This window comes from Culex pipiens, chromosome 2 (assembly GCF_016801865.2).
Source record: "Culex pipiens pallens isolate TS chromosome 2, TS_CPP_V2, whole genome shotgun sequence".
NCBI lineage: Eukaryota > Metazoa > Arthropoda > Insecta > Diptera > Culicidae > Culex > Culex pipiens.
In genome coordinates, this window is record NC_068938.1 from 215,783,666 (window position 1) to 215,808,522 (window position 24,857).

At 41.3% G+C, this 24,857-nt stretch overlaps 1 protein-coding gene across 1 annotated transcript; it reads left to right on the forward strand.

Annotated features, from left to right (window-relative positions):
- Positions 1–17,898: 17,898 nt before the first annotated feature.
- On the forward strand, positions 17,899–23,386 carry LOC120418570 (uncharacterized). Its single transcript, XM_039581015.1, has 6 exons — positions 17,899–18,475; positions 19,209–19,399; positions 19,457–21,318; positions 21,418–23,102; positions 23,175–23,196; positions 23,284–23,386. Exons 1-6 carry the CDS (start codon positions 17,899–17,901, stop codon positions 23,384–23,386), a joined length of 4,440 nt encoding a protein of 1,479 aa, XP_039436949.1.
- The last annotated feature ends 1,471 nt before the right edge of the window (positions 23,387–24,857 follow it).

Sequence of the window (24,857 nt, forward strand, 5' to 3'; positions counted from 1 at the left end):
TGCGATTGGGGAACCTTCACACAGTGAGGTGCCAAAGAGAGAGACAGAGAAAAAAAGAAACCTCACCCAAAAAATCTTATCTGCTAAATCTGTTTCTCTTTTTTTCGAAATAATATGGTAATGGGATTGGTTTCTCGACTTTTCATTCCCACCTTATTACTGAAGCCCCTGAAGGGGTACCCGAAATCGAACTTTGATTTTTCATTATGGGCTTTTTTCTCGGGCCGTGGTTGTGGTTGTTGTTGGTCAGTAACTTCTCCTTTTCCGAATTAATTAGTCGGCGCGCGGTGGAGATGTGTGCCTTCCAGAACTGCCTCCTTTATTGGATTTGTCGGCTCGATCAGGTGGAACTTGATAAGAAGCGCTTCTTCTTTAAACTGTTTTAACGAAGGTGTTAACCCTTAAAGGCTTAAACACTGACTAAAGCCATCTGTAGAGTTAAGCTTTGAATATATTTTCATTAAACAAACATTAATTTTAAATTACAAAAAAAACTTAATTTCAAATTTTAAGCATGACTTTAAAAATTTGTTGGTATAAAGCAGGCCTGCCCAACCTTTTCGGCCCACTTTTCACATTTTTGATCGTCAAAATTACAATTGTTAATTTTTTCATGGTTTCTTTGATGGAATCGGTTCTCAGATGACCAGTGAACATAACTTTGATAAAAGTTTGAAAAATAATTTTGCAGGTCGTTTTTATGTAAGTTTTAAAAGAAAAATTGGTCCGTCCCGCGGGCCGGATTGATTTTTGACGTAAAATGTAGATAAAAACGACTTGTATAAATATTTTTTCAAACTTTTGGAAAAGTTATGTTCACTGGTCATCTGAGAACCGATTCCATCAAAGAAACCATGAAAAAATTAACAATTGTAATTTTGACGATCAAAAATGTGAAAATTGAGCCGAAAAGGTTGGGCAGGCCTGGTATAAAGTAACATAAATAGCTTTTTTTGTATTATTACAGTTACATTCTCGACATTGGGGAGTTCGATTGAGGAGCTGGTCGAGTTCGAATCGTCGTCGCGCGCTCTTGCCTTGTAACTTTTTTTTAGTGATTAATTTCGGTCGAATTGCTTGGTAACACGGATTGATCGATTCGGGGTCACTCCGGGAACGTCGTGGTAATCGAAGATTTGTTGGCTACCGTTTCATAGTTACGAAAATCGCGTTTTTAAATCGTGATAATTCGGCGATTTAGTTGCTTTTCTCCACGCGTTGCATTTGCATGGTGATAGTATTAGTGAAAAGAAATTGTGTATCACGCACACCAAGTCATGCTTGATTAAAAAGTCTCTGTGTTTGAAGAGAACCTCTCTGTTTGTGATCGACGGCACTTGGGTTGCATTAGTGTGTGTGGCCCGAAAAGGGTGGTAAATGGGAGCCTTTGTGATGAGGAGGCCGGAAGAAGACCGAAGATGCTTTTATGCGGTTCTGCTTCTTACTGTGGTTCGTGTGTGCGCTTTTTGGCTCGCCGATGACATGGCTCGGCGGCGCGCTGTTGCTGGTGGAACGCCACAAAATCGGGTGAGCCAATTCCAATAGGAATTTGTTATGTGAATGTAGATGCGTGAGCGTGAGTGCAGGGTTGACAGGTTGTCAGATATATCTGGGAATGCCAGATTTTTCAAGTGTCAGCCAGAATAAACATTCACATATATGTTGCCAGATTTTCACTTTTTGTCCATTTTGAGCAACTTTATGATTAAAATTGACAAATTTAATCGAAATGAAAAAATAGAATGTAGTTTTCATTGATAAAATGTAAATTCAACATCGTTGAAACGTCTGAATTCTACAAACTTTTGAATTAATTAATATCCTCCTTCCCCTTCACCATTAGGAATTGTTAGATTTTCATCTGTCAGATTTTTCCAGATTTATAATTGATACTTTGCAAGATTTTTTAAATTTTGACCTGGTAACCCTGCATGAGTGAATGAGATTGAGCCAAAACAACAGTTACTGATCCACACAACTATGTTTGAATGTGGTTGTAGATATTGTTTAGAAAGTGTTGCCAATTATCATTCAATGTAATATTATTATTATTATTTTTGTGATTATTTACTTATTTTATTTTTATTTTTAATAAAATGTTTGTTCAAGGTTGTTATTTCAAGAAGCTCTTTTAAGTTTTCTTTTTTATGTTGTTTCGGCTCATAAGTGAACGGTTGCGTGAGAAAATCTGATAATAACTTTAATTTTCAGCTTCAAGGTTAAATAAGTATACAAAACATCACGACGCAAATTTAATTGGCATCGCGTTCACGGATACTCTGCAACGTGTTTTTCGGAGCCGTTTATTTGATATTTAATTTCCATAAGTCCTTCTTTCATCATCGTTGATTGGAAGGCACGCCGCCGGTTTAGTTCGTTTAAGTTATTGTTTTAATTTCATTACAATCGGTTACGTGGTGTCCTGTTTTCCTTTTGTTTATATTCGTTGATCGTAATAATTTACTCTAACTGGCAGTTTTAGTATTAACTCAACAAACTATCGATTTTATGAAGAGTAAAGCGTCTTTTATTTACTATTTTTGAAATTTGTTCGCGCTATCTAATTTGTACAAACAGTAAAAATATACTAATAAGTCCAGCCCATAGCACTACTGCTCGGTTGGCACGCGTCCGATTAAAAAACTTTTTAAATAATCAATTATTTATCTTTCCGCAGCCGGCTGCCTAAGATTTAAAATGTTCAACCGATAAACAAAATGCTCATGGTCACATCACTGCCACTCGTGAATCCTGACCTCATACCCATCTACTAACCCCCTCAAAACTCATGTGATACTTTGTCGGAGAAGCAGTCGATTGGGCGGTCTCTATCACTCAAGTATCGGACTAACATTCCCATCCACTTCCCCGTGACTCTACCACTGGTCGTGGCCGGCGCCGGTATTGATCAGCATGATAGGGGCCTTTGAGAAGTTGCGAAGCGAGGAAAGATAGCACCCACTTATCTTCCACGGCTCGTGGATGTAACTTCTGGAGGTCCTGGTCAATAACGGAGTAGCAACTGCGGGTGGGCACCTATGCTTATGCTTATGCTTATGCTTATTACAGTTACATTCTCGACATTTTCGCAAATAAAAACGATTTTAATTATTTGATTACTTTTTGCGGGCTGTGTGACCAGTTACAGACATTAAAAAAAAAATCATGTATTTGAAGAAGGAATAATTCTGATCGATTTGGTAGCTCTGGTTAAGTTGAAGGTTTTAGTAAAATTCAGAAAAAACGAACCAGTAATTTTTGCAATTGACTTTGTTGTTTTTTGTTTCTTTGGGTTTATATTCGATTATTTAATATTGCACGAAGATATCATCATTTAAAATGAATAATTTTCTAGGGAAAAGGATTATAGAACCACCTTATTAATATAAGAAAATAGTTTGACAATATTTTTTCCATGTAATTTTGCCAGCTAGATCTGAATCCTTCCTCAGAATTGGCCCAAATCGTCAAATTATCGATTGATGATCATATTTTGGGTTTATATGATTTATTTTTAAAAATACCCAAAATATGGCCAAAAATCGATATTTTATCTCGAATTTGAAAAAAAGCCTCAGAATATTTTTTTTTGCGTTTATAGTGCTCTCTCCTTTAAAATTCAACCTGGCACTTAAGGTTATCTGATGCTTTTCGAGATATTTTTGTTGAAAAATTGCATATTTTCTTCCTCTGTTTGATTACTTTTTGACGTTTTCAAATGTTGTTAAAAACACATTACTTTTTATTGAAAAGAGCAGGAATTTTGCCAAAAGTTTAATTTTTTATATTGCCACTAAGGAAAACTAAATAAATCGCTAAATTTAAGCTGTAGCTCAGCAAACAGCAATCCGACCAACAAAGTTCAATAAAGAAAATTGTAAAACATTTTCTCAGCATATCTCAAGGCTTTTCTAGATTAGTTCTTGCAGGGGTACTTTCTCTTTATGACGTATTTTATAACTGAAAAAACTGTACATAATCAAAAAAAAAAAACCCAAAAATCCATATAACTTGTAAACGGTGCACTTTATCAATAAATGGTTTAAGTCATCTTAAAATGTTTTTTTTTATTTTGTATGTTTTTCAAAAAAAAATTGTTATCAGTTTTGGCACCACCCTAACTCTTACGCAAAAATACCTTTTTTGCACTTCCGTCGTGAAACTACTTACTTTTCCTGTCATTCTCGAAAGACGAAAAAGTCTACTATTCTGTACCAAAAATAACATAATCCAATAGTAACACTTTTCATAATTAATGCTGAAAAGTGCTACTTTTCAGCACTAAAAAGGATGTTAAAAAGTTGAACTTTTCAACATTTTTTTTTTTATTCAAGCGGTTAATTGACAAAAAAGCATGAACATTTGACTTATAATTCCATATAAAAGGTGTTTTCGGAATTGCAAAACATGTTGTATGGAACTAGTTGCAAGACTTGATTTTTCAGCACTCGTCGTATTATCCAACTCGGTGAACCTTGTAGGATAAATGTACGACCCGTGCTGAAAAAAAAAACATTTCAAAAATATCTAAAAATAAAATAATCGTAATTAGCAAATTCAACTTTAAGTAAAAAAAAATCAAATAAAAAAATCGAAAACTTTTTCCGTGTATCAATTTTTCTGAAAAGTCGCAATCATAACCTAAATTTTTTCCTAAGACTTTAAATCGATCAAAAAATCCCTTCCCCTTAAAATTTCAAGTTGAAATTTTGATGTCTTCGACTTATTTGCTTTGATTGACAAAATCAACAAGTTTTTAGAAGAGAATAAAAAAGATGTTTGGGTATGAAAACATAATTTCCTCTGCATTTGGAATCCAGATTCACTAAAAATGGTCATTCAAGGTCCTTTTGATTTTTTTTTATTTGCGATAATAAGTAATATTTTAAAAAATATAAAAAAATATCCAAAAATATAAATAAATAGTTTGTTTGATTATGGCGAAGGAACAATCATTTGTATTTGAAACATTGGACATGTTAGAAATCATCCAACAATTGAATTTGTTTTTTTTTTATTTCAAATAATGTGATCATTTCGAATCTAGACGAAGACTCAAGTAATAGCCCCGGTGCAAAAACTTTTCAATGTTTATGTCACCTCTACTCCAATATGAAAACGGCCCAAAAATCGTTGGGCAAAAAAAAAAGTTTTTCAAAATGCTTCGAAGTTCTAAAAGAAAAAGATATTTTATCGACTGACAAAAATTTAAAATGCGTTTAGATGCAATTGATAAGGCTAGTTCACATTTAATTTCCAGTTTTTTTCTCCTTTAGCTCTGGTCGTGGTTAGGAGGAAGGAGGGGTGATAAAAAAATATTTTCAATCCCGATTTAGGAAATTTATAAGAAAAAGAAAATGCTTTATACATTATTACAGTTATGCAACTGTTAATTTCTTTCATAGAAACTATATTTTTTTGAAACTGTAAAATGTGTATAAACAACCCAAAAAGATATATTCAGCCGAGGGTTACCCGGAGAAGGAAAACGGCTTCACACCGCCGCACAAAGCCGATAACCTTCGCGGCCATCAACGCGACCCAAGTCACCCAAAACCTAACCTCACTTTGTATTATAACTGGTCAGCAGCTCTCCTCCTCGAGTGTGGTGTGGACCCAGCAGCAGAAAAATAGATAGCCATTTCAAAGCCCCGCAGGACGATTAAAGCTCGAGTTATTTATAGCCCCGGCTTTATCGACACTGTTTGGAGTGTTTTTTGATGGATTAATCCGCCAAGTGGCCACCGCCGAGGCATCGTCGGCAGCAGAAGGGGGAGCTTAAGCGCCAAGCCCGAAAGTGGCCGCTACTTCAGGTGCCCTCACAGTCGCAGTGCTTTGGTGGAATGTTGTGCAATTTTTTTGTCTCTGCTTCTTTGAAATTGCAAGTGCCACAAAACACTTGAGCCGGGGGATCAAGGATGAACTATTTTTAGGGTGCTCGAGAGACCGAGAGTGACACAAACAACTTTCTTTCAACAGGCGTGCAACGTGACCGCAGCTGCATGTGAATGAAATTGTAGTGCACTTATCTTTGCTTTATTGCACGGGATTTGTAAGAATCGAACGATCATTCATGTGTGTCATTGACTTAAAATGGGCAACAATCTTGCAAAATATCGAACACAGGCCACAGTCTGGATAAGGTCAGCAGTTTTTACAACAGCACTTAATAGCTTGGAATTAAGAAAATGATGGATTATTTTTGTTGTTCTTTGTCTGTTCTATCCAAAACCAATCAAAACTATCCAAATATGTTGCATTGTTACTAAAACAGCTGTCCCAATTCACCCCATGTGTCCCGATTCACTCCAGATGACGGTACCAAATGTTGTAAAATTGAAAAAGTCTTGTGAATGTTATTAAATGGGGATCATGGAAAAGTAAAAACAGCTCTATAAACAATACATAAGCAAAATCAATTAAGAAGATGCTCTAGAAGTTTATCACCGATCATTGTATTTTTATTCCGAGATCTGTTGTTTTTGACACGTTGTTGTACTAATCACAAAATTAAGTTGAAATTGTATTTTCGAATATCGAAAATTGAACTTATATTTTTTTAAACCAAATTTACTTTATCTAATTTTATAGTAAACGTAAAAAAATCTGACCAGAGAATCATGATCAAATTGATTAAATGTTGATGTAGAAGTGACATTTAGGGATCATCTATTAACACAACATTTAATAATCGAAATCTGGGAGTTTTATAAGCAGTTCTTTTATTTTTTGAACAGGACAGTTTAATTTCTGTTGGTTTTGACAATGTTTCATAAATTTCTAATTTTTCAAAATACAAAAGAGATTTATTCATTAATTTTCTCGAATTTGTAGTTTCGTACGAATACAAGAAATTTATTAGCTTTTTAGAAAAAAAGATTATTTTAATGAATTTTTGTGAATTCAATTTTTACCCGTTCTTACAAAACAACAGCTATTGACAAAAAAAACATAAATATAAATTTTGTTTTATTGCATTATTGTGTTTGATGAGAAAATTAATAATTTCTATGATAAAGTAGTTAGACAAATCTAGAAAACATATTGTCTTTTCAAACATATATTTTGAGAGTATTGAATACTCTCAGGCTTCAGAAGTTTATTTGTTTTGAATGTATTTTTAAATTTTTATTTTTTGGATATTTTAATCATTTATAAAATCGTGATATTTGTGCAGTGCTACCAATGAGAAGGAGGGAATTAAGTTCTGACAATTTAGGCTAGGAAGGAATTGAACGAAAAAGGTTGAGAACCGCTGCTCTAAACGATATTGTAGATCACATTTGATCAAATTTGATAGAAAATCCAATTATGTTTTAATCACAATAATCAAAAGGTGCACAGATTTGATACTTATTTAAAAGGTAGTAATGGGAAAAAGGTTGTGATTTCCTACGGATGTCGGCAAGCTCTTGGCACTAACTCTTCCCCTAGGATAGGAAAACAGAGTCGGCTCACCTCAGGTGACGGAGGATTACGCGGATCAAATACAATAAGGCAAATTTGTGGGAAATATCAAGGGAAGGGTTTTATTAAAGACAAATCAAGAAACTATGGAAATTAAAAACTACTATTTATTAAAAACTACGGAAACTACTGTGTGTGTGATGTGGGGGAAAATTTGGGCTATTGTGGGGGTTGCTGGGGTTCTGGAACTGCTGCGGTACGTACCGTTGATGAACTGCTTCTTCTCCTACTTCTGCTTCGGCTTCGGTTGGCTCGGGTTCTTGGTGGGCTAGCACCACTCGGATGGCCACGCTCGCTTCAGCGCCGCGCACGGAACATCGACCAGTGCTCTTGGGTGGCAATGGTGGCCGTGGAAAACCGCGGGCTGGCTTGAGCGATGGCGGACGGATGGCGCGTACTGACCAGCAATGGCGTAGGCTGGTGTCGAGGTGTTAGGTGTCTTCCTTCTTTGACTCGATCGGGCGGACCACGGGATCACCGTAACGGTCGTTCCGAGAAGGGTCTCCTTTGTAATTAGGGCTTCAGCCCGAGAAAAACGCTCCTTTACGGGTTATGGATCCGCAGATCCAGAGCTAGGGTCCTATTACGATTAGGTGCATGTACTGGCCCTCCCGCACTTACTGTACATGGACCGACCCGTGCGAGTGTGAGGCGCGTACGTTTGGTGGACGAAATCAAAAAGGTCCTGAGGGGGACAAATCGTGAGCTTGAATGCCAAAGTCGGGCGATTCAGAATGATTGGTTACGTTTCAAAGTCATTGTACAAATTAGATTTATAAAATTATTCAAGTGATTGTAACATTTGTTTCTGTTTTTTTTTTTTTTTGCGGGGCGAGGTGGGACAGCTAGGATCAAGTCAGTCCATGTCCGGTTGTGTCAAGGAAAGGTAATGAATGTGTAAGCCTGTGCAGTGCCACTTACACCCCATAGAGTTATCCTACCCGACGGGGAATTGAATTCATCATATATTGGTTTTTAAAACAATAATTTTGGTTTATTTTATCCAAAAAAAGATAAAAAAATCATGAATAGATCTATACAGCAGTTCCATATGAAAGTTAAAGAAAAAAAAAATAAAAGTGCTTCGATTTGGCTCAAAATGTTTCTGGGGGTTCCTCGGCCAAAATAATTAGACTCGTATTTTTTTGTTTGGCCATTAGGGTGGCCTACGCCGTGTTAGGGTGGTCTGAAAAATTGCCATTTTCGTCGATTTTCACAAAAACCACTTTTTTCAAAAAATCATAACTTCGCTCCATTTCAACCGATTTTAGCTGTCTTGGGCGCAAATGAAAGATAATAAGTTTGACTTCCAAGAAAAAATTATGTGGGTTTCAAAAATCTAGCCTAACATTTGAAAAAGTCTTATGAAAACATCAAATGCCGTTTTGACGGTGTCTGGACCAAAGAGCCTATATCTGAAAATATTTTTAACGGATTCCTCGGACAATTTTACATAACATATCAAAAATTGGGCGAGGTTCATTAACAGGATTCAGAGATATGATTTTTTGAAAATAAAATCCGGGTTTTTCGACGCGCCGCGCGCGAAAACGGGAGATTGACGAAATCGGCAAAAAATCAACTTTTTTCACTAAAACTGCGATAACTCGAAAATTTCAGCGATGACCTATACATGTTAGGGTACCAAAAGTTGCGTATTTCAATTACGAAAATTGAAAAAGTGGTTTTTGTGAAAATCGACGAAAATGGCAATTTTTCGGACCACCCTAACACGGCGTAGGCCACCCTAATGGCCAAACAAAAAAATACGGGTCTAATTATTTTGGCCAAGGAACCCCCAGAAAAATTTTGAGCCAAATCGAAGCACTTTTATTTTTTTTTCTTTAACTTTCATATGGAACTGCTGTATAAATACAATTTTCACCTCAAATCGATCAATAGTTGAGTTCTCATTTTGTAGATGATCAAATTAATATTGATTCTTTTTATATAGATTTATTTCTTCTTATTAATAGGGACAAAAAACAACTGAAACAAAAGTTTTATCGGAAAATGTGCCGTAATCTAGTTTTCAAATTATTGGTTATTAAAATTATTAAAAAACTATAACATTTGAGTAATTCTCGCTGAAAGTGGACCACTATTTACACAAGGTGCTCAAAAATCAAAAGCAATGTACTTTTCCAATAGTCCCCACCAAGTTATGAAAGAAACCATGTTTGGTTGGTTGAATTTGTCCTCACCTCGGCGCCACGAAGCTAAAACATTTTTTTTAATTGGTATTTTTTTGACTTAGGCGCGTCTACAAAATTGCTAATAACTCTGCAAAACTTCAACGAACCCTTGATGTTTAGGGGTGTTTTGGAAAGGAAATGAGCAGAGCTTTCGAATGCACTTGTCAGAAAAATACCGTTCCATACATTTTTTAGCCACAAAACACCAATGTATTTTTAAAAGTCATTTTTGAAGGCCGGCGCCCCGCTTTATCGAAAAACTGACAAATCCATTCGAAAGCTGAGACGATTTCACATAAAGGACCAATAAATCTAAGGTGTATGTTCCTCCTATCTTTTTTAATCTAATTTTGATTCTGAGAGCGCAGCGCTCCGTTCGTATTTCGGGCGCCCAAAATGTTGCATTAGCTTGCCCCAATTTAAGGTTTTGTCAAACAATATAGGTGCTCACTTTTTAAATGATAGTTTATTATCCAAGGATCAAGATGCACTATCGATAATTGACCAATATTTAAGGTTTTGGGTTCTGCCAGGCAATTTAATGTCGAAAAGTTGTTTTTGTTTACTTTTTTTGTTGTTAAATGCTTATTTACAATTGGGTGGACATTTTTACAGTAAAACTAATGAATGTAGCATGTAGGAAATTTCACCACGAACATTTTCTCGAGGAGATAACGTAATTTCGATACTCCAACGCAAAGATATTTGAGTTTTAGTTAGAAAAAAGTGCCAATTTTACAAATTTCCCAGAATTAACAAGCACGGCCTATTATTTACATGCGGCATATGTTTTGGAAGCCAAAGTATGGTTTCTTATAGTTATTTAGGTAGCTGAGTTCGGATCTGCAATCAAATTTCAGATAAACAGTGAAATTTCGAGCCACACCCAAAAGTTATTTGCGGTAATATGCTGTAATTTTAATCGCTAGTGAATTCGGTCATATTTCATCTTTTGCTCACCTTTAATTGGTATTTTACTCACGGATTTTTTTATGGAGAATGTTTTTTTCAAGTTCTGATTGTTTTGAGAACGTCAGAAAACCTCGTTTTGTGATTTGGCTGGTTTCAATGTAAACTTAAAAATAAATGAAAGCTTTAGATTTTTTAAGGATTTTTTTATGATTTTGTGGAACGATTGTATACGTCAGTTATTAATTAATGACGATTTCCATAACTTTGCAAGGCATAGAAAAATCGCTCCCAACCATTTTCACTACATGCAAATAACATTTAGGCGTGGCTCAAATATGACTGTTCACTGTTTATCTGAAATTTGATTGCAGATCCGAACTCAGCTACCTAAATAACTATAAGAAACCATACTTTGGCTTCCAAAACATATGCCGCATGTAAATAATAGGCCGTGCTTGTTAATTCTGGGAAATTTGTAAAATTGGCACTTTTTTCTCACTAAAACTCAAATATCTTTGCGTTGGAGTATCGAAATTACGTTATCTCCTCGAGAAAATGTTCGTGGTGAAATTTCCTACATGCTACATTCATTAGTTTTACTGTAAAAATGTCCACCCAATTGTAAATAAGCATTTAACAACAAAAAAAGTAAACAAAAACAACTTTTCGACATTAAATTGCCTGGCAGAACCCAAAACCTTAAATATTGGTCAATTATCGATAGTGCATCTTGATTCTTGGATAATAAACTATCATTTAAAAAGTGAGCACCTATATTGTTTGACAAAATCTTAAATTGGGGCAAGCTAATGCAACATTTTGGGCGCCCGAAATACGAACGGAGCTCTGCGCTCTCAGAATCAAAATTAGATTAAAAAAGATAGGAGGAACATACACCTTAGATTTATTAGTCCTTTATGTGAAATCGTCTCAGCTTTCGAATGGATTTGTCAGTTTTTCGATAAAGCGGGGCGCTGGCCTTTAAAAATGACTTTTAAAAATACATTGGTGTTTTGTGACTAAAAAATGTATGGAACGGTATTTTTCTGACAAGTGCATTCGAAAGCTCTGCTCATTTCCTTTCCAAAACACCCCTAAACAAGAAGGGTTCGTTGAAGTTTTGCAAAGTTATTAGCAATTTTGTAGACGCGCCTAAGTCAAAAAATTACCAATTAAAAAAAATGTTTTAGCTTCGTGGCGCCGAGGTGAGGACAAATTTAACCAACCAAACATGGTTTCTTTCATAACTTGGTGGGGACTATTGGAAAAGTACATTGCTTTTGATTTTTGAGCACCTTGTGTAAATAGTGGTCCACTTTCAGCGAGAATCACTCATTTCTCTTTTTTTTATGTGATATTATTCTTTTAAATCTTTTCTAAAAATCAATTTGAATTACCTAATTTCAGATTTTTTTTTGTTTTTTGAAGAAGCCCAATTCATTTGACGTCATTTATTTTCCAAACTTTATGTCCTGTTTTATTCACTCTCCGCAAGAGGTAGCCAGCAATATCCGATTTCGACCGTCAATTGGCCAATTTCCCAATGATTTATTCCAACGTCGAAACAGCAACACCGGTTCTGGTTTGTCCAACAGCTTCAAAGTTTTTCGGTCGCAAAAGTTCAAAAAGTGTCTCCTCGTCCGCTGCCTAATTCATGTCGGGGGCTCAAATGTCACCAAAATAAAACACAGAGACGCCGCCGCCACCGCTTCTGTGGATCTTGGAGCTGCAAATTAGTCAAAAAAGCGAAGCCCTCTTGTCTATACCGCGAAGTGGTGGGATCAATTCGGGCAACGACTTAAGGCGACTTAAGACTTGGGCGCGCGCGGCTCAAATGCTCATTAAATATTTATGTTTGACCATCAAAAGTGCTTCTTCTTGGCGGAAATTTCGCAGCATTTTCTGTTGTTGTTGTAGCGGTTTTGAATATATTTGAACATGTTTGGCCAATATTTGTGACCACTGAAACTGGAGACAGCCGGGCTGCGGGTTGTGTTTGATGGCTTTTTTGGGATGTTCGAACTGGCCAGCCAAACCGGCAGCACCGTGGCTGTGATAACCTGTGCTGAAACAAATAGCGCCTTCGAACGTTGATTTGTTTGATGTTGGATCAATAGTTTATTATCTGATGTGACCGTCTCACCCGACACAGGGGACTTGAAGCTGGTCCCAGCAGGTGCCATCGTGAGTCATGCCAAATTTGGGTAGAAAATAGACATGAAGTCATCACGAAGTGTTTAATGACATCAGAACTTTGTCAATCTAAAGGTTATGTGAAAAGTTTAAGCAAGCTCTGATTTTCATCATATTTATTTGAGTTAAACTAAATAAAAACAAAAACAAAACAATGAACCTGCATGTGCAAACTAAGTTTTTACCTTTAAGGTTTTAGAATTATTATTTACGATCGCTATTTGACCCCAAATCAGGTTAAAATCACACTTATCACATCACAAGATGACTCATCGCAATCGACTCGTAAAAAACACCCACCAGAATCCTTCACTCACGACTAATTTTCCCACATTCATCTCGCTCGCCGGTGCTGGACATATTCTCAACCCTCAAACGCGCCAAGTGTTGTTGTTATTTTGAATGTTGTTGTTGTTATTTTTAGACGGTGGGGGCAAGCATAAATTTGGGAAGGTCTGAGACCGGAGCGACCCGCTGAATGTCAAGAGCCCCGCGTCCCCACCAACCCCGCAGTTTTGCTGATTGTACAAAATGTGTTGACCCAAGCAAGCCACCAAACCTGCAACAACAAAAACCGTCAAACAGCAGAACTTTTGCAGCCGGTTCACATCGCTCGTCAACGGTCGTCGTAGTAGGCTAGATTTCTCAACTCAACTCCACTCTTGAGTGTCATATTTCATTCATCGCTGCACACACAACGCAGCCAGCGCCTGCTGGGGAGCAGGGAGGATGGGGTTACCAGTCGTTTCATATTTATTAAAAAAAACCTGTTGCAAGTTAAAATTCACAACAAAAACATTTGAAATTTGTTGTCGTGAGAATAGGTTTTCTGAGCAAAGCTGAAAGTGACTTTCAGTTTAAAGAAATGCTTTAAAAAATCTGGGAATTGGGTACTAAAGCCCTATGTAAATTTTTATGTACAACGGTAAAAAACACGATTAAAAATCATTTCTGATCACTTTTTTTTAATGTTAATGCAATTTTTTTTTTTGACAAGACAACATTTTTTCGATGGATCAACTATGGTCCCCTTGGAACGAGCTGTCAAGTAGGAGCTTTTCTGTCAAGAAGGACCGCAAGGATAATTTTTCAAAATTGATTTAAAAATCCATTTTAAACTCTTTGTGGTCGTACAAAGGGTCATTGTACTCAGAAAAATAAGCTTTATCCCTGTAAACAATAATATCAGCAATCTAAGCTTCATTTTAGGACCCAATTCCCGGATTTTTAACTTTTAATTTACCGTTTCCTATGATCCTATGATCCTATGATTTTTAATTTAGATTTTTGTAATTTTTGGATGCAAATTTATTTATGTTTAGATTAAGCATTTAAAATTAAAAATAAATCTTCCTTATTCCAAAGTAAACTTGAAATTACAAACCATGAGCCATGTTTAAAGAATTTTAATAAAACAAACTTTTGGCAATGCTGTACACTAAGGTGACAAAAAAAATGGGGACACTCCCTAGCTTGATTCTTTATGCAAAATTAAGGATCTGTGCCAAATTTTGATCGGTTTGGGTATCACTATATAACGTTAAAGTTGGTAAAAAAATCTATTTTTACAATTCGTTATTTTTCAATCGCTAATAATTTTTCAGGATCAACTCGGATCACTTTGCACTCTTCGGCAATTGTAGGGTGTTCAATTTCACACTTAGATTTTTTACCGAATTCGTAAAATTTTACCGATTTTTCAACTGCTTATTCGTTCGGTTAACTGAAAACTACCTAATTTGGAGAAATCTTACCGAAATTCGGTATAATGTTCATTATTGTTCATTGTACTACCGATTTTCGGTATTTTTTTCATTTTGCCAGATGGTTTACCGATTTAAAGTTTACCAATTTTTCAACTACCGAATTCCGTAAAAAATCTTAGTGAGTTGAAGGTGGTGTCCGAAAAAAAACGATTTTGCTATTCTTCAAACATTTTTTCAAAAATTTCCATGCAAATTTCAATTCACAATAGAAACCCCTAAACCTTACCCAATATGGCTAATAATTATCAATGCAAAAAAAAGCTATTTCAATTGATTTCAGTTGAATGTGCGTCTCTTGTCATTGAAATTTTGAAGTCTTTAGAAAAAAAATATTTTTTACCTTCTGATTTATCGAGCCATTATTAAAGGAGGACGGTATAAAAACAAAAAAAAACACACACACACAAAATATATTTATTATTTTTAATAAAACTTCATTAAACAACAACCGTTCCGGCATTGATTGATCCTTGTACTGGGTTTGACGATTAAAGTTGTTGTCCACTATAAGTTTGTTCCAAAATTTTCATATTACGTTTCCAATAAAATTAAGATTTTTCGGGAATTTAGTTCAAAAGTCCCATTTTCCGGAATTGTTTCTACTCTGGGAAATAAGACTAAGAGAAATAATTAATAAGAGATCTACGCAATTTAAAAAAAACACAATAGTTGAAAAATAAAAATAAAATTGATAAAATCGCAAGTTTAAAATTAAAGGCTTATTTGATAACACGGTGCGCATTTGATTTGCATTTGATTTTTTTTATGAATATTTTAGTCCGGATATAAAAAAAAATATATAAAAAATTTGTTGCCATGTTTTAAATTATTATGCAATATAAAACAAACAATGCCTTATAAAATAAACATTTGAAAAAAAACTTATTTTATCCAAATCAGAGACACAAAGATTTTTTTTTTAATAATAAAATATTCAAGAGTTTAACTATTTATGTTTCGTTAGGCCAAATACATTCCCTTCCAATAACAAAAATGTGGCAAACGTAAAGTTTGGTTTATGAGCTTTTTATAAATGAACTAATTTTCCCAATTTTTTTTTTTCAAAATAAGTATACAGTAAATTTTATTAGGTCTCAGATAATGTTTGTTGTGACATAAAGGATAAGGCCGATGCAAATATTTTTCAATGTTTTTGTCCCTCGGCTCTGGCCGGGGTCGAGGGGGGGAGGGAGCAAAAAATATAAAAAAAATATAAATATTGAAATAACAAGCCATAGTTTCAACATTTGCATGGAAAAAATGTTTCAAAATGCATTTTTCACTAGTACAGTTATTTAGCAATTATTAGTTGATTATTAGTTTTCAAAAAATTAAGATATGTCGAAAACAAAAAAATTAGCGAAGAAAAACTTTTTGCGATAATAAACATCGAAAATTTTCAAAAATTTCTAAGTGTTCGGTGATGACCCCGGGACCCCTTTCGACTACAACCCTGGACCGATCTCTCTCATCTCGTGGAGACGATTGCCGTAGCTCGATCTACGGTTTCACAACCCATCCGAACTGGTCTGGAGCACCGGTTCGCCCGCAAGCAGCAGTTGTCGGCCACGACAGGGTGTCGACCCTCGGAGTAGCTGCGCGGAGGCAGTCGAGAGCACCGGTCAGGACCGTATCGGTGGCTCACCAACGACTCGTCGGCGACATCGGACATTCGCTGCTGGTGTGGACGTTGGCACTGGACACGTGTGCCACGTGGAACGCGACGACGCGCTGCTGTCGATAGGACATCGATCGGTGGCTTGTTGCGTGCACTCATCGGAAGTACGCCTGGAGAGCGCTCGGCTACGCACCGCTACGGACGGAAGCGGTCATCACGCCCGACGTCATCGTGCTACCGTTGACGAGGTCGGCGGCCATCTCGGACACGTGGACGACAAGGATCGAGGAAGAGGTTGCAGCGATTTCTGGTCTCCCGGGTGAGTGACAAAGAGCAGTGTATGTCTCTGCCGAAGCCTCACGGAAAATACACACAAATTAAAAGTATTTCACCCTCTTCGACTCGACTCATCCTTTTGCCACGCATCCCTATACGCCTGAGGGCGGTTGGTTTTTTTGGAATTTCGCTACGGTTACGGCGACGCTGTTAGTTTCTCCAGGTAAACTAATAGTATATGGCCTGCCGAGGCCTCTCTCTTTTGATACTACACCTCTGCGTTTTGTACCTCTTCACCTCGCCCCCGCACACACTGATTGAGTTGCTGCTGTTTGGATGTGACGTCATTGGTTCGACTGATTTTTGGATTTTGGGACGATCGCTCGCCGGCCAGCTGACGTGTTTGTTTTTAAGGTAAAGCTACACGTATATGTCCGGCCGAAGCGTTCTTCACAGAAAAAAAAAGTTGAATTTTGGAATGTTGAAAATTTGGTAGGTTGAATATTACCTCTATTTTTGAGTAATATTACATAAAAAATGTGTAAACATGTGAACCTGATGAATATTCATCAAAAACTGATGAAAATTCATCATTTTCTGGGGTAAAATTAATCATTTTTTTTGCCACAAAATCTGTCACCATTTCCTGATGAATATTACCATCATTTTTTTTTCTGTGTTGTTTGATACTACATGCTCGTTCTATCCTCTTCGCTTGCCTGAACTTCGCTGTTGATTTCGAGTTGCTGCTGTTGACGATTTGCCACGTGTACGACTGCTGCGTTGGTACTGGTTGGGAGGTGCGGCTTACTGTTTCCACAGGTAAAGCTGGTATATGTCTTGCGAAGCAAGACCCAACCACGGAGTACTACACCCACGCATCTCTTCTTTAATTTCACGTCAAACGCAACACGATGCCTCCGAAAGTGAAAGCGGACAGCGCGAAGACACCGTCGCTGAAACGGCTCAAGGCTCAGTTGAAGGACACTCAATCAACTCTTGGCGACATTGAGACGTTCATCAAGGACTTCAAGGACACCGCTACGGCCAGCGATGTCAGCGTTCGGTTGGAAATTATCAATGACATCTATGAGACTTTTTGCGAAACCCTCATTGATATCACTTCTCACGACGAGTTCTTTGAAGCGGAGGATTTTTACGAATCTGCCCGGATGGCTTTCAACTTGAGCTACATGGAGGCCAAATCGTTTCTTTTGGAGAGGCTCAGGGAGCGCGAAGACCACACGTCGGATCAGCCTAACGTTACGCTAGGTTGCGAGAACTTGAACCATGTGCAGTTACCTCAGATCCAACTGCGGACATTCACCGGAGATGACGACGATTGGGTTAGCTTCCGGGATTTGTTTACGTCGCTCATCCACTGGCGGAACGACCTGTCCGGTGTGGAAAAGCTACAGTACCTGAGGGGTTGTTTGTTGGCAAACCTGCGACGATGGTAGACAAGTTCAAGATGAGCAACGCGGACTACCAATTAGCTTGGGAAGATTTGCTGAACTATTACAACAACAGCAAGCAAATGAAGAAGCGTCAAATTCAGCATCTTTTCGAACTGCCAGCCATGTCCAAAGAATCTTCTGATGAGTTGCGTGATCTCATCCAAGGATTTGAGAAGGTTGTCCAATCCTTGGACCAGATTGTTCAACCAGGCGACTACAAGGACTTGCTTCTGGTGCACATGCTGACGGATCGTCTTGACCCGGTATCACGGCGAGGCTGGGAGGAGCACTCGTCTACCAAGGATCAGGACACGGTTAAGGACATGCTGGAGTTCTTGCAGCGGCGTAGTCGTGTGCTCGAGTCGTTGCCTCCGAAGACGACTAACGCAAAGAGTACATCACAGCAACCACAACAACAACCGAAGTCGAAACCGTCGGTGGTCAGGACTAACTACAGCACGGCTCAAGCGTCAGGAGAACGCTGCCCAGCGTGCACGGGAACCCATCTTCTTCACAGATGCTCGGTGTTTCAGAGGATGACGGTTTCGGACAGGGAGTCTCTGCTGCGCACGCATTCGCTGTGTCGCAATTGTCTCAAACCTGGACATCTTGCGAGAGGTTGCCAGTCGAAGTACTCTTGCCAGAACTGTAAAGCGCGACACCACACACTTCTCTGTTTCCGCCCTCGGAACACCCAACCGGCGGTCGCATGATTGTGATACATGACGGCATGAAAGTATATCAGAATCTGCATGAAAACTGTCCTCATGCATTTTTTGCGATATAGGGGTATGACATTTTTGCCCGTTACCGACAATTATCGACATTACCGACGGCTGATTGATTGTATTGCAGAAAAAAATATCTTAACAGAACAAGGATTGATCCATCAACTTCTAGGTTGCTGATCCTACACGCTACCACCGCGCCATGGACGCTTGATGAATGGTAAGTGACAGAGCGCGAACATAATGTTCTCTCTAGAGTGTTGCTCGGGGACGCGCCAGCATTATATGTGTTGGTGAGAACTGCAGATCGCTGACGTGTTTAAACGCGGGCAAAAATGATCTATGGGCTTGCTGCAAAAAATGTAATAAAATATAACATTTTCTGCAGCAAATCCACTGTTGCAGATTTTGAGATATATTTTTCCTTTGGGTGAAGGATCAGGTGAAGGTCGCATCAACTACCAGACGGGAGAATGCTTCCAGGGAAGAACCTCAAGGTACAGCAGGTTCGAACTCATCTCAGGTCAAGGACGCATCTGAGACAGTAGTCGCAACCGCTGCTCAACGTTTCGCAACACATGTTTTGCTGGCAACAGCTGTCGTCGTTGTTGAGGATGACAACGGAAATCGGCTTCCAGCGCGGGCTCTGCTCGACTCGGGTTCGGAGAGCAACTTTATGTCGGAACGATTAAGCCAGCGACTACGGGTCAAAAGGAACAAGGTGGACATCTCGGTGTCCGGGATTGGACAAGCAGTCTCAAGAGTAAAGCAGCAGATTCAAGCCACGGTTTGCTCACGGATCTCAGATTTCTCTCGAGCAATGCGATTTCTAGTTCTCCCAAAGGTTACGGTCAATTTACCAACGTCGGCCATAAACACCACTGGTTGGACCATACCAGATGGCGTCGTACTGGCGGATCCGACGTTTTCGATGTCCAACGGTGTGGACATGGTACTTGGGATCGAGCATTTCTTTGACTTCTTTGCAAGCGGTCAGAAAATCTCACTGGGAGAACAGCTGCCAGCCCTTAACGAGTCGGTTTTCGGATGGGTGGTATGCGGCGGTTGCGCAGACTCACGGGAGTCTCCAAGGATTAACTGCAACGTGTCGGCATTGGAAAAGCTGGATGCTTTGGTGGCCCGATTTTGGTCCTGCGAGGAGGTCGAGTCAGCAGCCAGTAACTACTCGCCAGAGGAAGCACGCTGCGAAGCTCTGTACGCACAGTCGGTTCAACGTGGTACAGACGGACGGTATTCGGTTGCTCTACCGAAAGCTAAAGACGCTCTGTCACGGTTAGGCGAGTCCAAAGACATCGCCGTAAGACGTCTTCACGGCACGGAACGGAGACTGGCCAGGGACGATCATCTCCGGGAACAATACGTCGCTTTCATGCACGAATATGAGCAGTTGGGACACATGACGAAGGTCACGGACACGGGCTCCGCCAAACGGTGCTACCTGCCCCATCACCCAGTGGTCAGGGAGGCTAGCACAACCACCAAGGTACGCGTGGTGTTCGACGCGAGCTGTAAGACTTCTTCTGGTGTGTCGCTCAATGAGGTTCTGCTGTGTGGACCAGTAATCCAGCAGGACTTGAGGTCGATAATCTACCGTTGTCGCGTGAAGCAGATCATGTTGGTTGCGGACGTCGAAAAGATGTTCCGGCAGATCGGAATCTGTCCGGAGGACCGTTTGTTTCAATGCGTTCTATGGCGTCCAACACCCACCGAGGCGATTTCCACGTACGAACTCAACACCGTTACGTACGGTACGAAGCCAGCCCCGTTTTTGGCAACACGGACGTTGAAACAGCTGGCCATGGACGAAAAGGAACGGTTTCCGCTCGCAGCCAAGGTCGCCTGCGAAGACATCTACATGGACGATGTGATCACCGGTACGAACGACTTGGACTCGGCGATCGACCTGCGAAACCAGCTGGACAAGATGACGGTCAGTTGTGGTTTTCGTCTGCGGAAATGGGCATGCAATCGTGCTGAAGTTCTGTATGATGTGGAGGAGGATAACTTGGCGATTCCCTGCGCCGATGGTATCAACCTGGATCGAGATCCTTCGGTGAAGACGCTCGGGTTGACATGGTTTCCATCTACGGACGAATTCATGCTCAAGTTCACCATCCCAGAGACGGGCCCTGATGAACCACTCACCAAGCGGAACGTTCTTTCCAAAATTGCGTCGATTTTCGATCCCCACGGTTGGTTTGGCGCAACGGTTACAACGGCAAAGGTGTTCATGCAGCAATTGTGGACGCCGGGCATCGATGGCAAGCGTCTGGAATGGGATCAGCCATTGCCTTCGATGATGGGTGAGAACTGGCGGAAATTCGAGGAGCAATTACCGGTTCTCAGTTCGGTTCGGTTTGCGAGATGTGTCGTCATCCCTAACGCAACGTCGGTTCAGCTGCATTGCTTCTCAGACGCGTCCACCAAGGCCTACGGGGGTTGTGTTTACGTTCGTAGCGAGAACGCAAAGGGAGAAGTTATGGTTCGTCTGCTGGCCTCGAAGTCGCGGGTGGCCCCGCTCAAGGTTCAGACGATTCCGAGACTGGAGCTCTGCGGAGCGGTCTTGGTTGCGCAGCTGTTCAAGGTTCTACGAGAAGCGCTCGACATTCCAGTGGACGCATATTTCTGGACGGACTCCACGTGCGTACTCTGCTGGCTTGGATCTATCCCGACCACGTGGAACGTGTTCGTTGCAAACAGGGTGTCGAAAATTCAAAACATCACAGAAGGATTTCGTTGGCAACACGTCCCAGGACTTCAAAACCCTGCTGATCTTATTTCCAGAGGAATCTCGCCACAGGACATCGTGGACAACGAGTTCTGGTGGTTTGGACCGGATTGGCTGCGTTTGAGCCCAGAGCACTGGCCGAATGCAGAATCTACAGCTGAAGATGAGAATGCGGAAACGGAAAGACGTCGATCGGTGACAGCAAACACTGTGTCGGTGGTTCAGGAGTTCAACGATCTTTATTTTTCAAAATTCTCTTCGTACCCGAAGCTGATCCGTCAAACAGCCGTTTGGTTGCGGCTCATGAAACTTCTCCGCACTCCCAGCTCAGATCGTACATCCGGATTTCTCACCACGGCGGAACTGAAAGAGGCAGAGAACGTGCTGATTCGTCGGGTTCAGATGGAATCGTTCGCTGATGAAATTAAGGCACTATCTGCAAGAAAAACGGTTGCTGTTAAATCACCTCTTCGTTGGTACAACCCTTACCTAGACCAGGACAACATTATTCGAGTGGGTGGGCGGTTGCAACATTCTGATGAGCCCGAGGACGCCAAGCACCCTGCTGTTCTGCCTGCGCGCCATCGCTTCACACGGTTGATTTTGCATTATTATCATCTCGGGCTGCTGCACGCTGGACCACAGCTGCTGTTGGGAACAGTTCGGCTTCGATTCTGGCCTTTGGGAGGACGGAGCGTGGCACGCACGATCGTGCATCAGTGCAAAACATGCTTCAAGGCCAAACCTACGCCGGTGCGACAATTCATGGGCGATCTGCCAGCGGTACGCGTCACGGTTGCGCGTCCGTTCTCGAAAACTGGCGTTGATTATTTTGGTCCAGTGTTCGTTCGCCCAGGACCACGGCGCACGGCGATCAAGGCGTACGTGTGCCTGTTCGTGTGCCTGTGCACCAAGGCTGTGCACCTCGAACTCGTGTCGGACCTCTCCACGGAACGCTTTCTGCAGGCTTTGCATCGGTTCACCTCGCGCAGAGGACCTGTCGCCGAGATTTGGTCTGACAATGGGACCAACTTTGTCGGAGCTCGGAATAGACTGCACGAGTTGTTTACACTGCTGCGGGACAAGCAACACCAGGAGAAGGTCTTCAAGGACTGCGTCAACAACGAGATTCGCTGGTCGTTCAGCCCACCAAGCGGCCCACATTTTGGTGGTTTATGGGAGGCGGCCGTACGCTCAGCCAAGCACCACATTCTGCGTGTCATTGGAGACGAACCTATCTCGATCGAGGACATTAACACGCTGCTCGTCCAAGTAGAAGGCTGCTTGAACTCGAGACCCATCACGCCCATGTCCGACGACCCCAGCGATCTCGAGCCGCTCACACCTGCCCATTTTCTCGTTGGATCATCGTTGAAGGCGCTACCGGACCGTGATTTCACCAATCTACCTGCAAACCGTCTCAATCATTACCAACAGATCCAGCAGAAACAACAACTATTTTGGAATCGGTGGAAAAGGGAATACCTGAGCCAGCTACAAGCTCGTACGAAACGTTGGCGGTCACCTGTGCAGATAGAAGTCGGCAAGCTGGTCGTAATCGTCGACGACAATCTGCCACCCACGCGCTGGAAGCTAGCGAGGATCAGCGAAGTCCATCCAGGTGCTGATGGTGTCGTGCGTGTGGTCACCCTCAAGACTGCGACGAAGCTGATCAAAAGGCCGGTCGAGAAGATTTGTTTACTTCCACTGGACGAAGAGGAGCACAATGCCAACAAATCGAGTGAACAATAGCTACCCCAATCCTTTCCCCTCCCTATCCCGTCGAAGAGGTCTTCTTTTGTTTTCTTTTCAGAAATGCTGCGATTTCTGGATGGGTGAGGATGTTCGGTGATGACCCCGGGACCCCTTTCGACTACAACCCTGGACCGATCTCTCTCATCTCGTGGAGACGATTGCCGTAGCTCGTCCAACGTGCTGGACTCGAGCTGGCGGCTGTGGGAGAAAGCGAGAGGTCAACGGTCATCACCGAGGATCGCGTGGATCGTGCCGCTGTATCGAGATTAGGGGGAGCGGTTCTCTGCTACGATCCTCTCTGGAGAATCGTAGTAGAGGACGTCGCACGACCCGTTTTCGCATGATGAGGAGGTTTGCCAGGACCTACAGATCTTCTGATCGTTCAGTTGTGTCTGGACCAGCAACGACACCGGTTGGGTAAAGGAACCCGCGCGCGAACGTGATCTGACCATTTTAATTTGTTAGTTCTTAAGTAAAATATATTTAAGTTCAATATAGTGCGTGTGTTTTTAGTGGAAGTAGTTGTGTTAGCGAACGACTGGACATGGCGTACCATAGGTACTTCGAGTACCGCAGGAATAAAATAGACCCACCAAGCGGTCCTTTAGCCTCTTGTCCAGTAACTCCGATACCCTGGCCTCCCCGCGGCGCTAGCCGGGATACTAGTAACCATTGGAGAGATCGGGTAACCAACCCCGGTGGGAACTATGGTAGTATGCTGACAGGGAAGGGGGGCTCCATCCTCTTCGGAGGGTGTAGCTATGCCGTTAGGCCTCGTGAGAAAGGCCCCCGTTACGGTGTCGAGAGAAAACCGGAGCTGGGTCTCGGTAGCTTCAAGGTGGCAGCCCCACCCCGAGACTAGGTATCGCAGCCCCAATCCGGCTGCATACCGAAACCAAAATCATTACGAACAATCAAGAAGGAATAAGGATCCGGAACAAACGGCATAGACCTAGGCACGAAAAGGACACCGATTGGAAACTCGGAACATGGAACTGCAGATCGCTACGTTTCGATGGGTATGAGTACGCTCTGTTGAACGAGCTCAAACCCCGCAACTTCGATGTTGTAGCACTGCAGGAGATGTGCTGGAAGGGAGCGAAGATGTGGGAGGATGATGCTTTGGAGCTCACCATGTACCAGAGCGGCGGAGCCGAAAACAAGCTGGGAACCGGCTTCATAGTGTTGGGCAAGATGCGGAGTCGTGTGATAGATTGGGAGCCGATCGACGACCGGATGTGTAGGTTGAGGATTAAAGGCCGTTTCTTCAACTATCACATCTTCAACGTACATTGCCCACACGAGGAATCATCCGATGCCGAGAAGGAAGCGTTCTACGCGAAGCTGGAGCAGAAGTTCGACAGCTGCCCGCAGAGGGACGTCAAGATCGTCATCGGAGATATGAACGCCCGCATAGGAAGGGAGGAGATGTACAAGCCGGTGATCGGGCCGAACAGCCTGCACACCGTCACCAACGACAACGGCCAGCGGTGCATCAACTTCGCAGCCTCCCGCGGTATGGTGGTACGGAGCACATTCTTCCCCCGGAAAGACATCCACAAAGTCACCTGGACATCGCCTAACCAACGAACAAAAACACAAATCGACCACGTCCTCATCGACGGCCGATTCTTCTCGGACATACGGAACATCCGCACGTACCGCGGTGCGGACATCCACTCGGACCACTACCTGGTGGGTGCAAGCATGCACTCAAAACTGTCGACGACGTACCACCGAC

Bases quoted from the DNA above. Each gene is read 5' to 3' on its own strand.
- LOC120418570 (XM_039581015.1), top strand. From the start codon at position 17,899: ATGAGCAACGCGGACTACCAATTAGCTTGGGAAGATTTGCTGAACTAT. The intron at 18,476-19,208 runs GTCTCAAACCTG...TGCTGGCAACAG, and splicing joins GCATTCGCTGTGTCGCAATT to CTGTCGTCGTTGTTGAGGAT. The intron at 19,400-19,456 runs GTTTGCTCACGG...GTTCTCCCAAAG, and splicing joins AGCAGCAGATTCAAGCCACG to GTTACGGTCAATTTACCAAC.